Here is a 15,736-nt window from a genome sequence, read left to right on the forward strand (position 1 = left end):
TTTTAAAAGGCTGCACATTTGATTAAGGGAAATGAGTGTTGAAGTACCTATTAAACTGTATATTTTGCACTACATAAAACTGCCTGGTAATGCATTGGACTTTGTTTTTCTGATGTCTCAAACTGCACTTGTTTGGTGGCTGTTATTTCTCAAGAGCGATGCTTCATTTGAGTGGAAGTGGCATGATTTTAAGTACGCTCCACTTCCCTAACACAAATAACCAGGAAAAAAATAAAGCCATGTGAATCTACCTAGTTGATACCTCAGGACTTGGGTGTAGCAAAGCATTTTACCTCAGCAGACACTAACATTCTTAGGATGGTGCTTATGTTCAGTCTGTGGTTCATTGTTGAAACTTTCTACCTCATGCATAATCCATGCACTGATATGAAGATTCCCACTTTCTATACACAAAACATTCTACTGATTCAATAACAGGTTGAATTTGCAGAACTTATGGTACAGTAACAGATTGGCAACACTGACCAACAGCCTCTTCATGGGCCTGGTTTCATTAAATTTGGATCAAGTTAGTGTTGCCCAAGCTGCATTGGGTTGCACATATTTCTGACAATGCTATTATTTTTATAACTTTTGTATTACCCCCTACTGCTTCCCAATAAAGAAATCATTTTCTGTAGCCTATACTCATACTATTGAAGGTTTTGAAATAGGGCATAAACACTTTTCATTCGTTTTATTATCTTCACTTAAACAAGTTATGTATCAATAAAGCTCAAATATTAATGACAATTTTCTGAATTTGATAATGCTAACAAAGTCATTTAAAAGCGAATAAAAATTACAATGTGAGATTTATACAGGGAGATACTGTTGTGGAATTTTCTTGGGTAGCCCTAAATTTTAAAATTAAAAAACATCAACATTGGGCTGGCAACAGATGCAGTTAAATATTATGTAAAGATTTAAAGTACCGGTACTACAAGTTCTCTTTGCACTTCCCGTTTACATAAATAGCTTTAACGCTTAAGTAATTTAAATTTAAAACTAAAAACCACTTAACATATATATTAATTCGCACACTATACAATGGAGTTGTTACAGGTTTCCAATTCGGAACCTCAGTTTACTGGTTCAAGACTAGATACAAGGCAGGCTAAACCATATTCAGACTACATATATCATTCTCTTTCATCGGTTATGGAGAACCGTGACAGTGACTGCAGGAGGTGACTACAAACAAATTCTTCGTTGATTGCCTTTACGTAACGTGAATTCCATTTCTCATAGCGAAAACGATGATCCTTCCGTCTGCCTTTCGCAAATTCCATCTCTTCTTCACGCTTTCTGTTGGATCCTGACGTCTGCAAGTGACAATAGAAATTGTGTTTTAACAGGAATGCCACACTTACAATTACAAAGATGTATTGAGATAAAAGATTTGTTTACAAGTCACATGCATCCGACCTCGAATGTCTCTCAGACATTGAACTAAACTACAGAAGTGCATAGTCACATGTCAAAGATCGCCAGACAGTGTTATTTAAAGCCTCTTTTATGAAAAACATTCATCCAAAATCTATGAACAAACGTACTCCGCGGAGTATTGGCAGTACTGCCTGTTTGTAAACAACAATTGAAATACTAGTCTGCGATTAGTTCAGTGGAAGATGGATTCAGTGTGTACAGTGATGTGAGAGGTTGTAGTGCACGGCGAAATTATGTATATCCTCATCGGTAGAGATGTCGAAGTTTGGGAAGTGCGGCCTAATGGTCGGTGATAAGAAAATGAAGGATAAAATGCCACCATTCAGAAGAAAAAAAGCGGGAAAATCGTTCCCCGTAAAAGTGTGTACTTTGGATGCTGAACTCGAATTTAATTTAGAGGTTTGTGCAATAACTGTTACTGATATAGCTATTGTCATCCAGTTCAGTAGCAACTAGTTTAGTCAACATCTTCAGTGACCTCAGTACCCAGAACTCTGGATAGGATTATTTAGTAAAGCTTACAAAAATTGCACATAAGTTATTGTGATAGCATAAATTTTAGACGAATTTTACTCACACAAACATCGCGGTCCATAGAAAACGACTTACGCATCGAGTCAAGCAATGTGTTAGTATACTGAACAAACAATAGTTGGGTATAATAAACTTACTCTAATTATAATCAAAATGATTGCAGCAGGTGTAATTTAAGTCTGCCGAAAGCACTTTAATTCTCCTGATGACCGTACGTTAACCATGACCGTTTCATAAATATTTCTTCAGGTATCTTCTGCTGTCTTTCATTTCTAGACCAAATTGGCATTTTTGACAATGTAGTTACAGCCTCTCGTGAAGTTCTCAGCATGTTTTTTTTCTTATTAGAGGTAGTCGATTAGAATACTGTTATATTTTGTAAATATACCGTACATCAGCAATGAAAAGGGGTGGGCAAGCAGTACGTAACTCTTACCAAGTTATGGGGAGTGAGAAAGCAAAATACTTGTTTTTGCATCCTTTTATTAGCCTGTATGTTCATGTGGGCTTGGCGCCATAGTTGTAGAAATATCCTCGACTTCCACGGCACCTCTGTAAGCAACTTTAAATTGCTGAAGTTGGTGGTGATATGTTCTTCCCTAATGCAATTATGTACACCCCTGTGTATCACAACAGCACCTTTTCCTAGTTTATTTTTAGATGAAGAAATGATAATACATTGATCCTGGCAACTGAAATTATGTGGTAACATTATCCAGCAATATTTCTAACTACCAACATAGACCTACTGAAGAAAGTGTACTTAATATTGACTGGAGGTTTCGTGTATTGAATAGAAGATGTTTAGAGTCCTAACTTTCTTTGTATCATAACAGAACTCATTTCTGTGCAGTTTGAAGGTGGATGTTAGATTATATCCTTTGTAACAATTACTTAACTTACTGGTATGTTGCATTTTATCTCCTTTGCATTCAGTTCTTCTGGAGTAGCCCATGTTTCTCTGTGTAGTAGGCTATAATTAGTTGCTAGCTACATGATTAATGAGTTACAACTCGAGTCAGTAATGTATGTGGGCCCAGGCGTAACAGCATGTGCAGGTACGAAGTGGAACTACCACATTGGTTCAGGGGGATTGAGGCTTGATTCTTTGGTAAGATATTGGAAAGTGATTGTGTATTTTAATGAATGTCTAGAACATTTGTACCACATTGTAGGAATACTTCTCAAGTTCCTGGTATCAGGTCAAGCTAATAGGAGGTGGCAGTGCTAATGATCACTGGCTTATTTTACGGGCCGGTTAGTATTACCAAAGTGCTCCAACATCTCAACTCTAAGCCATTCAGTTGAATTTACTGCCAGAAATTCTTATACTGTAACTTATAAACTCTGAAATGGGCATTATATTTTACAATTTTTATGCCATGTTATAGTTTGGTGTATACAACATAAGTTATTGCTGTAACTTATATTTAGGCTGTAGAAAGTTATCAATTTATAATAAGGAAACAAAGCAAAATATTTGGTAAAGAAAACCTTATCAAAGTAGTTGTCATCTTTAGTTATTGGTTATTTTTTCACAAAAAGGTACTTTGGAAGTGGATCTAAACCAATTACTTGCATAAACTGTTCTTCATGATCTTCATCACACACTAAAGGTTTCACATCTGGTTGTCATAACTGCTGATGAATTTTCTGACTGTTATGGTCGTGAGCCATGAAATTTTTTCTGAACATGACAATAGGCCTATATCAGGAACAAAAAATTTAAATTAAGTACAGCCTTACAAGATAGAAGATCCTCCAGCAACTACATAATCTTTACCTGTGCATGCATGCCTTGGTGCTCCTCAAGTCTGTGTATTCCCATGTGAATGCAATTTTATAGGGCTACAAATAATTTTACAGTTTGAATTTGCATCACATTGTAGTCTTAGGTACTATTCTACTGACTGTTGAAGGGAAGCTTCATGTTATCCCTCCCATCCAAATTGATTCATCAGCTCCAATAATGTTTAGTTGATATCCAAAATATCCTCTAGTAGATTTTTAAGACTGAAAGTGTACCAATTTAATGGATATTATTTCATGGTATCATGTCATCATCACTGAATCCCTGTTAATCCCTTTCATTTGATATGAGTGCATTTAATCTATTTCAATGTTAACCATTGCCTTTTTAAACAGTGATTTGCAATAATATTAAATATAATCCATTGATAGAGATCATTTATGGTTTTTTGCACATCGTATTTAACAAATTGCCCACAGTCCATCTCTTTCTGGAAATGGGGGCAACTAGTAATCAAGTAAATAGTGGGAATTTCTTTTTTCTGTTCACAGATTGATGTACTCTTATACTCCACTCAGTGTGGTGCATGACCTGTCAATGGGTACGCCATAGTTTATTGGACATCAGTGTTTGTATACTATGTCTGTTCTTCATACTAGGGTAGATGTTATACCAGCAACTCACAATACTCCTACTGTCTCAATCAGATTGCTGTTTTTCCAGTCTCTCAATCTGAAGACATCTGATATTAGATTTATGAGTTTCTGTGATCTCTAATGCCCACCAAGCGAGGTGGCGCATTGGTTAGCACGCTGGACTTGCGTTCAGGAGGACGACGGTTCAATCCCACGTTCGACCATCCTGATTTAGGTTTTCCGTGATTTCCCTAAATTGCCCCAGGCAAATGCAGGGATGGTTCCTTTGAAAGGGCACGGCCGACTTCCTTTCCCATCCTTCCCTAACCCGATGAGACCGATGACCTCACTGTTTGGTTTCTCCCCCCCCCCCCCCCCCTCCCTACAACCAAACCATCTAATGCCCAGTCGTATGCCATAAGTAGTGCAATTCTGGGCATCGCCAATAAGCCCTTGCACAGAAGCCCCCCCAGTAAACCTCAGAAACATGATCCACTATCTACATTGTAGTGTCATCATTTAGTACTGCAGATGAAGGTTGTGCGCCCAGACACTGGCAGCAAAACCCACATTAATATAGAAGGTAGCTTCATGATATGATTATACAGCATCTAGTTGGCAGTAGGGTCTCCCTCATTTTTGCGCACAATCCTAAATAGTCGAAGCATTGGCAAAGGTCATAGTTCCATTGTGCCAGTTCAGCCTGATACTGGGTGATGAGCAGGTTGCTCTCTTAGTGCTGTCTGTTGCAGTTGGTGGACAGATTAGGGATGGTTAAGGATGTGGAATAGGAAATCTGTTTGTGGACTAGCTTTGGAGGAGGAGGATTATGCATTGAAGTGTTTTGTGTGTGTGTGTGTGTGTGTGTGTGTGTGTGTGTGTGTGTGTGTGTGTGTGTGTGTGTGTGTGTGTTTAAGGCATGGCAGCTGTTTAATTGCAGGCACTGTTGATGGTACCCCAGTGATGCCGGACTTGTCAAAAATCTGCTGTCATTCTCCGTATCCCTTCAATGGAAACACTTCTTTGCTATCAGTTCCTCCAACCAAAGCCAACCTAATCCCAACATTGATTATTGCCTGTTCCAGTTCAGACCAACATCCATTTGTGGCTCTCTCTCCCACCTAACCATCCGTGACTATCTACTAGGAATTCCTTATCTCCAACTCGGCCTCACCATTCTCTCCAGGGTCCATGCTCAAAAACACAAACCTCTCACTTGAAGAAACAACAGCCTACTGCAGCCTTATAACTGACCCTGATTTAATCATCCTCCCTACAGACAAAGCTTCCATTAATGTCATGATGAATGACAGTGAGTATCTGACAGAAGAAATCTGCTGGGTGTCTGACAGCTTCACCCACACCCCTGCTATAGTGGTCCAGTCCCAGAAGTCCTCCATAACTTCCAGTCACTATTCAGAATCTTTCTCTCCAATTCTGTTCATGCTAGCATGCTAGGATCTTTCCCCTAAATCCATCTCTCTCCTTACCCCAATGGCCCTCTGTACACCTGTCTTCTACATGCTCTCCAAAATCCATAAAATGCACAATCTCAAAAAACCCATTGGAGCTGGTTAGTGTGCTCCCACTTAGAGATTCACCACTCTTGTCGATCGGTACCTCTTACTAATTACCCAGAGCCGTGGCTCTCATATTAAAGTCGAACCACTTCCTTCATCGACTCTTGACCATCTTCCTGCCATTACCATCTGGATCCCTACCTGTCAGTATTTATGTCTCCCATTGTATACCGACATCCTTCATGTCGATGGCCTTGCTGCAATAGAACACTTCCTCTCCCAAAATACTTCTGGATCCAAAGCCACCACTCCAATCCTAATACATCTAGCTAATTACATCCTCACAGATAATTATTTCTCCATGGTATGTCCATGGATAGTCAGATGAGGTCCTCCTGGGCCAATCTGTTTATGGGCCATCAAGAGACAACCTTCCTAGCCTCCCCAAACACCAAACTCCTTGTCTGGTCTAAGTTCATTGATGATTTCTTCCTGATCTGGACCTAGTGCCAAGACACCCTATCCTCATTCCTCCTCAGCCTTGAAACCTCTCCCATATGCTCCACCTGGACTCCTCAGCCGCCTTCCTGGATGTTGGCCTCAACCTCTCTAATGGCTCCACAGTACATCTGTACAAGTCAGTAATACATTTTGTTTAAATCTGTATAAAAATTATGTTTCTAATGTGGTGGTGTTGTGGTCTTCAGTCTGTAGGCTGATTTGATGCAACTCTCAATGTTGGTTCATTCTTTGCAAGCCTCTTGATCTCAGCATAACTAGTGCAGCCTTCATCCATTTGAACTTGCCTACTGTAATCATCTTTCAGTTTCTCTCTGTATTTTTTACTTCCCACACTTCCCTCCAATTCTAAACTGATGGTTCCTTGATGTCTCAGATTATGTCCTATCAACCGATCCCTTCTGGTACTCAAGTTGTGCCACAAATTTCTTTTCTCTCCAATTGTGTTCTGTACCTCGCCTTTAGTTACATGGTCTACCCATCTAATCTTTATAATTTTTCTGTAGCACCACATTTCGAAAGCTTCTATTCCTTTCTTGTCTGAACTGATTATTGGCCACACTTCCATACTGTACTACACTCCAGACAGATACCTTCAGGAAACACTTCCTAACACTTAAATTTATATTTGATATTATCATATTTCTATATTTTTAGAAATTCTTCTCTTGATATTGCCAGCCTGCAATAGTGTATCATTTCCAAACCTAATTTATTTATTTCTTAATCCATCTGTAGACAATTTTGATGTAGATATTCATTTGAACTAAATAATCTTTTAATTTGTTTCTGAAAACGTGTCTATTCAGTGCTTTTTATTCTGGGTGGCAATTTATTGTGAAAAATGCTCCCAGCTGTTACTGAATCTTTTTCAGATAACTTGAGCCACTTCCTGTGTAGATGATAATTATCCATGTTTCTCGAATTATAATTGTATATACCTGTATTCAGCTGGATAGTACTGTTTGCTTTCATGTACATAACTGTGTCTATTATATATAGTGAAGGGACTGTCATGATATTGAAATCCCTGAATTTATTTATGCAGGATTGTCTTGAGGTTAGATTTGCAATGCATTTAACAGCCATCTTTTGAAGCTTCACTAACCCATAGATATGCATATGTGCAGCAGACTAAAATGTTGTATGATAAGTGGCGGTAGACTAGACCATAGTACTTTGTTAATAGTGTGTGTGTGTGTGTGTGTGTGTGTGTGTGTGTGTGTGTGTGTGTGTGTGTGTGTTTGTTTGTTTGTTTGTTTTTATTTACTGTCCTAGACACCGTCCTCATTAGGAATATGTTGATGCTTACTTTTCAGCATACTTTGCTGATATGGTCCTCCCATGTCAAATGCTTATCAATGATGATAACCAAGAATTTGTAATTTCTTACTTCTTTTGAGAACTGCATCCCAGTTACAGAGAAGTGTTGTTAGTTTCTGAAGTTTTATTTGCTTACAGTTGTAGGCATGTTGACTTATTAACATTTGCAGCATGTTTTCACTGAAATATTTGTAAGCCTCACTGAGATTTGCAAAACCACTTGATTCCAGTTCTTTTACCGAGTCACTTTTTATTATGCGTGAAGTATCATCTGCAAATTACTGCATTGTCACCTACTGCTGATTCAATATCGTTTATATACAGAGTGGAAGGAAGGGAGGTCAAAACTGATCCCAGAGGTACATAATAATTAACTGCCAGAAAATTAGAGTGTATGTTTACAATAGCACCACTCATTTTATGTTTTACATAAATGATTTTATGGCATCTACTGTTTTACCCCCGATACCATAATAGTTCAGCTTGTGAATTAGTTTGCAGTGACACACAATCAAATGCCTTTGAGAGCTGAAGGAAGGGACCACAGACTTTCCTTTGTTGGTTTAATGCTCCAATAACATTGGCTACAAAGTTAGTTGTGGCTGTGATGGTAGATCTACATGTTCTAAAACCAGACTGAGCCTCATTTAGTATGTCATTCTTCTCTCTAAAATTAAATAGTGCATCTTTCAGTACTGTTTCCACAATTTCAGATTAGACAGTTATGACAGTAACTGGTCCATAGTTTGCAGGATTCTTCTTTCAACACCTCACCACCATTATAAATGGGCACAACCTTACTCTCTTTCAGACATTTAGGAAATACCCAATTTTCCAAGGTTGAGTTTATTAAATCAGCCAGAGATCTCCCTAACCACTGAAAACAGTTCTTTACTACACAGGTAGATATCCCATCTTGAGCTTCATAGTGAAAATATTATTTTCACTTGTTGGCATCAGAAAAGTACATTCTGTAATATTGAATATGTTATACATATTACTTGGCTCTTGGGACCTGTTATTATCCTTTATAAGTTTTTCCACTGTTTCAACATAGTGTAGATTAAAAATATTGCTGACATCATTCGATTCCCGGCGGGGTAAGGGATTTTCTCTGCCTCGTGAAGACTGGGTGTTGTGTGATGTCCTTAGGTTAGTTAGGTTTAAGTAGTTCTAAGTTCTAGGGGACTGATGACCATAGATGATAAGTCCTATAGTGTGTAAAGCCATTTTATTGCTGACATCGTTTGGATCCCTGCATTCCTTACCATCTTTTTCAAAAATTATATTATCACTATTTCCTCTGCACCACCTGATTTTTCTCCTATAAACTTTATTCTCTGTGTTTTATTTATGTTCTAGACACTGCTCATTCTGTTAAGATGATTTCCCAAGTCCTTTGGTGTCTTTGACAAAATTACAATATTAACTGCAAACCTTAAAATTTTTGTCTCCTCTCCCTCATTTTAATTCCCTTTTCAAATTTCTATTGCCTTCCTTCACTGATTGTTGTGCTGACGTATTCATTAACATGGGGGATAGCCTGCTAATTATGCCTCACTTCCTTCTTGATTACAGTCTCTCTTTCTCATCCTTCGACTCTTACAATGCAATTTTGTTTCTGTGCAAGTTGTAGACAGTCTTTTGCTTTCTATGTTTTATTTCCATTAACTTGAAAGATACAAAGAGTTTGTTCTAGTCAGTATCGTCAAACTTTTTTTGAAATTTACAAATGCTATAGACATGGGTTTGGCTTTCGTCAGCCTTCCTTCCAAGTTGACAATTGATTCTGTATTTCTACGTTTCCATGGAATTCAAACTGATCTTCCCCAAGGCCAGCTTCTATGTCTTCCCATTCTCTATGGATAAAAGGCCTGAACACTAAATAGATTCCATTCACCAGCAAGCTGTAACACCGAATACAAATAGTATAAATCTTCCTAGAAGGCACAAAGATTGTGTGGTTTAAATCTAATGCTCCAACATCATGAACAATGATGGGTAGCTCCAACCATAACAACATAATGTATATTAGAAGTGTCAGCACCTACTGTGGTGAGGTATGTTTAAGGAGTAACATTGGAACGTCTGCCGCTCGTTGTTTATTCGAGTAATGATGCAAAACATATACATGTTGTACATATCCTGTAAACTGACTCGTTCTGCATCATTTCGATAAAAGAATTGTTAAAACAATCACTGGAACATGTAATTAATTAACTAACTAATCAAGAAGAAAGTCTTAGTGAGCAGAATGGATTGGCAAATGTCCTGTGCCATATTATAGAGAAATAATTTTTGAAAGAATACCAGAAATCTGAACACAAGTTTTGGACAATCTAAGTCTCAAAAAGAGATTATGGCAGATTTTCAGTTAAGCACAGTACAAATGAAGATGAAATAAGCTAAACTTTCTCACTAGAAGACAATTTGCATAATATAGAGTAAGGAATTCTCAATCTGCAGAAACCTTGACCATAGACCCACCAAATACAACTGGAAAGTACTCAAGGAAGTACGTGTGATGCAGCATGTGAATCACATATTACGAGTGGCAGAAAAATGTCTATCAAGGAAAAAAGGCAAAATTCTTTGGAGTGTTCCTAGAAATATTCTAGATCTTGTCAGAGGGTGAGAAATTCAACAAACTACTTGTGTGAACAATCCAAACTCAGCTCTCTCTCATTATTTCCTACTTTCCAGCAATCACGAAAGAAGCAAAATTAGTTATCATGATAAAATTATGGCTTTGCTGGCTAGTGGAAGGAACAGTTTGCATGAAGTCCACCTGTCAACACAGGAAAACATTTGTAGAAGTACTGCAAAATCTAATTAATATAGCATTGTGTTACATAATACCTCTGTCAACTGGAAAGTGGCAAACTAGATAAAAATATCTAGTATATATAACTACAGTTCAAAGTTGGAATTGTGATTTGAAAAGCAGGAAATAGACCAGATATTCTAGTGTGTGTGTGTGTGTGTGTGTGTGTGTGTGTGTGTGTGTGTGTGTTTGCGTGTGTTTGCGTGTGTGTTCTCCTGCCACTGTGTGATGAGTAGATTTTTTTATCTATCCAATTACATTATATTATCAAAAATTGATTATTTTCATTCTTCTAAAGGAATGTGTTTTTCTAAGCCTTTCACAAATTAAGAAAATAAAAAAGACAAAACTAAAGTCAGTTATTGTGTATTATGGATCACAATACTTAGGGAAATCATCATGTATGTGCTATAGACAGTGTATTCATAAACAGTGGAAAATAGTTATTAGAATTATGTTACTAATCAATCGTCACTTACAGCTCTACACTACTTTTGTTTATTCGAGCTAAATGAAACATAATAAAATTAACAGGAGTGTCACTATTTTGAGATCAGCTGCTGCTTCATCAGTTATGTTAAACACTTGCTGTTAATCTGCTATTGCTAGTTTAGTATCTCCATGAATACATTGTGCAGGATGATTGAGAAAGAAAGAACAGATTTCAGTGGTTTATTACAGATGAACTGTGACACACACACACACACACACACACACACACACACACACACACACATTGCACATTTCACTGCATAGAGAAAGGTTCAAAGTTGTATGTTCACAAATATCATACATCTAACATAAGCACCATGTGTTGCTCGAGAAACAGCACAACAGTTGTCAATTTTGTTCCATACATGAATCAACAGGTCAATAGCTCATATCAGTTTCCCATAGCCAAGGCTCTACGCCCAGGGGACTCGTCTCTCTTTGGCAGGTTCATGTTTGGCTAACATGAGCCCCAGCCTTTGCATCATAATTTTCCATCCATGCTGCATGTCTATCCATTTGCTATTCTTTTTCCCCTCCCTTGGGGGACATGTCTGGAGTGTTTTTGGAAATGTGTTCTGCATATTCAGTAGCCAATATCAGAATAGACTCTCCACTGTTTTTTGTTCCTTTGTTCTCTCTTCATTCCCCTTCTCCTATCCTTCCTCCGCTTTGCCATTTGTGAGGTTCCTCTTTTTCTTCTTCCTCCATGCATGCTCCTGAAGGCCAGCTCATGCGTCTGATGCATAACAAGTGACTGGATAAAGCGTAATTCCCAGCCCCGGGCTGACAGGTAGGGTTCACACGTACCCCCTGGTACGGGCCAGGCACAATGACAGATAACTGCGTGAGCTGCTGCCTTCCCAAATTGCCGATTGGTCCCTCTATCAGGTGTTCAGGAGGTGTGACCTGTGGTGCGAACAATCATATAAGGTGGGTGCATACCCTTCTGAAAAGGGGGTACCTATTTGGAAGAAGCAAGCACACCATCGGAGATGCTTGAAATCATGGGGGATTTTAGTGAGCCAGTCATTATCTTCACAGTTAATGTCTACCAAACATAAATGGAATGAGGCCAACAATTCAGAGCCGCTGCCAGCTGCACCATGGTTCCTTGTGGTTTCATGTACTGAAGATCGTTAGTCCTTTTCTATGGTAAATCCATTTATTATTCAGAAAGGTGTCAATGCAATTTCTGGCCCTGTAAAATCTTGCTCAGTCACAAAATGGGACTTCGCTTTTGGAGACTACTTCTGATTCTCAAGCGCAACAATTACTTGCAGCTTCTTTCCTCCATGGCTATCCTGTTTGTGTCGAGGCCCGCCGAACACTGAATTCTTCCCATGACATTATTACACTAGGCTGCTCGATGGTCTGTCCAAGGCAGAAAACCAAATGTACATCTCTGATCAGGATGTCATTGCAGTCCATCGGGTGATGAAAAAGGTAGATGCATCCTTAGTGCCCATACGCACACTTTTTCTCACTTTTGATAGAGTGGTGCTGCCATCAAAGATCAAAGCAGGCTATGAAGTTATCACAGTCCGACTGTACATTCTGAACCTGATGGGCTGCTATCTGTGCCATCACTACAATCACACTTGAATGTCCTTTCAACACCTGGCCAAATGTGTAACCTGTGTTTATCCTTATCTTCGCAGAAAGTTCCATTCCTCGCACTTCCTCTTTACCAAGCCCTGCCCCAATCCCTTGGTAGACTGAGGCATGTCGCAGAGACATGCTCTCCGTGTTTTTAACCACCATCCTACAATGGCCAACTTCATTCATTACAAACAGTTACATGCACAGTGTCGTCACATTCTTTGGGATAGCAGAAAGTCTAGCTGGATTTCCTTTACTAGTTCTTTTAACAGTTCCACACCATCTTCCATCGTGTGGGGCCAACTTCTGACAGCTGTCTGGCACCAAGGCCCATTCCCCAATTTCCAGCCTGACAGTAGCAGATCATGTCATAGTGGACCCTAATGCTATCTCCAACACTTTGAGCTGCTATTTTGCGAAGATTTTGAGCTCCACCCTCTATCATTGTGCCTTCCTCCGTCGGAAATGAATGGAAGAGACTCAGGCAATACCCTTCTCTTCTCAGATTTATGAGTGCTACAATGCCGTCTTTACTATGAGGGCGCTAGATCATGCTCTCACTTCACCCCGATCCTCTGCCCCAAGGCCGGATGATGTTCATATTCAGATGTTGCAGAACCTTTTTCTTGAACTTTCACCTTCGTACGTACAATCGCATCTGGGCAGGGGACATGTTCCCCGAAGCCACTGTCATATCCATACCTAAGCCGAGCAAGGACAAACACCTTCCTTCTAGTTTTCACAGCATTTCTCTCCCCAGCTGTATTTGCAAGGTGATGGAATGTATGATTCATGCCTGGCCAGTGTGTATGGTGGCTCAAGTCTTGCAATTTACTTACCTCTTTAAAGCGTGGATTTTGAGTGTGCCCTTCTGCAGTTGGCCATCTTGCCAACCCATGTTGTGAATGGTTTTCTGCTGAAATACCACACTGTGGCCATGTTTTTCAATTTGGAGAAAGCCTCAGACACCTGCTGGAGGACTGGTATCCTCCGTACACACTATATGGGAGCTTCTGGGGCCGCATGCCCCTTTTCCTTCAGGAATTCTTACAAGACTGAGTTTTCAAGGTATGTTTGGGTTCTGCCTTGTTGGACACCTTTATCCGGGAAAATGGTGTCCCCCAGGGTTCCTTTCCAAGTGTCGCCCTCATTGCTGTCGCCATTTACCTTTTTATGGCCTGTCTCCTGCCGGGCATCTCCAGCTCCCTTTTTGTTGATGATTTTGCCATCTATTGCAGTTCTCCATGGGCTTGTTTCCTTGAGCGGCATCCTCAGCAATATCTCGATTGCCTTTACTCATGGAGCATTGACAATGGCTTTTGCTTTTACAGTGACAAAACAGTTTTATGAATTTCTGGTGATGCAGTTGATTTCTTCCTTCGTCTTTACATCTTGGACCTATTGGTCATCTGTTCATTGAAACTACAAAATTCATGGGGCTCATACTCGATAGGAAACTTTCTTGGTCCTCTGACGTGTCTTATCTGGCTGTCCACTGTACGCAGTCCCTGTGTCCCACGTGACCTCAGTGGTACTTCCTGGGGAGCAGATCGGACCACGCTCCTACATTTGTATTAGTCCCTTGTCCATTCAAAACTAGACTGTGGGTATTTTGTTTATGCATCTGCACATCCGTCCCTCTTATACCATCTCAATACTACTCACAATTGTGGCATACAATTGGCGCCTTTGACACTAGCCTGGTTGAGAGTGTGTATGCCGAAGCATCTGAACAACCGCTGTCACACTGCCGTGATTTTCTTCTCGGCAGATATGCATGCCGTTTGTCTGTCATGCCTAGCCACCGATCCCATGCCTCCTCCTATGATGACTCCTTTGATCATCAGTATGGAGCACATCCCTCTTCTGTTACCTCCTGGTGTTCGCTTGCTCCAGCAGCTTAACTTCACTATACTTTCCACTTTCCCAATGCGTGTGAACTCTTAATCACCTTCATTTACTTTCTAAAGACACTACTCCAGCCTCATTCTATTGCCATACATTTCATGACCTTCGGAGAGAACTTTGTGATAGTACCTTTGTGTACATTGATGACTCTCGGACTGACTGTGGTGTCAGGTTCACCATTTCCTGACAGTATACCCTCTTTTTAACCATTTATTTTTGCCATCTGAGTGACCAGCTGCTTTAGTGAACAACACTTGGTCTGTTGACCATGTTTTACTTTTTATTCATCGCAGCAATTTGGCAAATGACATTTAATCTTCAGTTCAGGAGCTCCGTTTCTCTATGGCATATTTTATAGACCTTCCCCCAAGTTATTGTTTTAGCTGGGTTTCCTTCTGTCACTTGGGCTTAATGTGTAGTCATTTTTAACCCTTTTTTTCTTAGTGTTGTATGGTTCTGGCTTGGGTACATATGACCCTAGTTGCTTTTGAGCCCTAAAACAAAACAATAGTCAAGACTCATATTAAAGATGCAAACCACTTCCTTCACCTACTCTTGACCGTCGCCAAGCTATTGTGGTACCATCTGGATCTTTACTTTTCACTGTGGATGTCGGGTCCGGGGGTTAGAATAGGCCCGAGGTATTCCTGCCTGTCGTGAGAAGTGACTAAAAGGAGTCCCTCCCCCTCAAGGGGGTAGTTAGCGCCTGCGTCCGGAGGCGGACGGTTCCACGACCTATATTTGCTGTCATTTTGGTTTGTTCACTACTTCTGGTTTCTTCCTTCCTTTGGTTGGTTCCTTTCTTTGTTCTTCTCCATCTCACTGTCTTACTTACTCTTTTCCTTGCCTTCTCCTTGCCTTCTCTGGTCTCCGCCTCGGCGTTTGAGACTGTCTGTCCTTTCTTTCCCTCTCTCCTTTCTTTTTCCTCTTCTTCCTTTCTCCCTGTGCGTGCCTGAACGCCGACCCACGCGTTCGCACTCGTAGCCGGTTACGGGGTAACGCGTAATTCCCCGCCCTGGGTAGACAAGTAAGGCACGCATGTACCCCCTGGTAAAGGCCAGACTCAGGGAGGGGTGATTGCCTGAGCTGCCACCTTCTGACCATGCCTATTGGTCCCTCCGTCCTTTTCTCGGGAGGTGTGACCTGAGGTGCGAACAATCACCTAAGGCGGGAGTGCCCTCTG

The 15,736-nt window shown here is 40.2% G+C and overlaps 1 protein-coding gene and 1 long non-coding RNA gene across 2 annotated transcripts in view; one reads left to right on the plus strand and one right to left on the minus strand.

Moving 5' to 3' along the window:
• Positions 1-682: 682 nt before the first annotated feature.
• On the minus strand, positions 683-1,500 carry LOC126284168 (uncharacterized). The gene is made up of 2 exons (XR_007551445.1): positions 1,411-1,500; positions 683-1,325 (listed from the first exon to the last, which is right to left on the minus strand). It is a non-coding gene; the product is annotated as an uncharacterized LOC126284168 (long non-coding RNA).
• A 139-nt stretch (positions 1,501-1,639) lies between these two features.
• LOC126284167 (merlin) overlaps positions 1,640-15,736 on the plus strand; it is a 163,067-nt gene continuing 148,970 nt past the window's right edge. The window contains exon 1 of the mRNA XM_049982899.1: positions 1,640-1,848. Coding sequence (XP_049838856.1) covers positions 1,705-1,848 — 144 coding nt within the window. The 5' untranslated portion in view covers positions 1,640-1,704. The remainder of the gene's footprint in view (positions 1,849-15,736) is intronic.

The sequence above is a fragment of the Schistocerca gregaria genome, chromosome 8 (assembly GCF_023897955.1).
Source record: "Schistocerca gregaria isolate iqSchGreg1 chromosome 8, iqSchGreg1.2, whole genome shotgun sequence".
In the NCBI taxonomy this organism is placed as follows: Eukaryota; Metazoa; Arthropoda; class Insecta; order Orthoptera; family Acrididae; genus Schistocerca; species Schistocerca gregaria.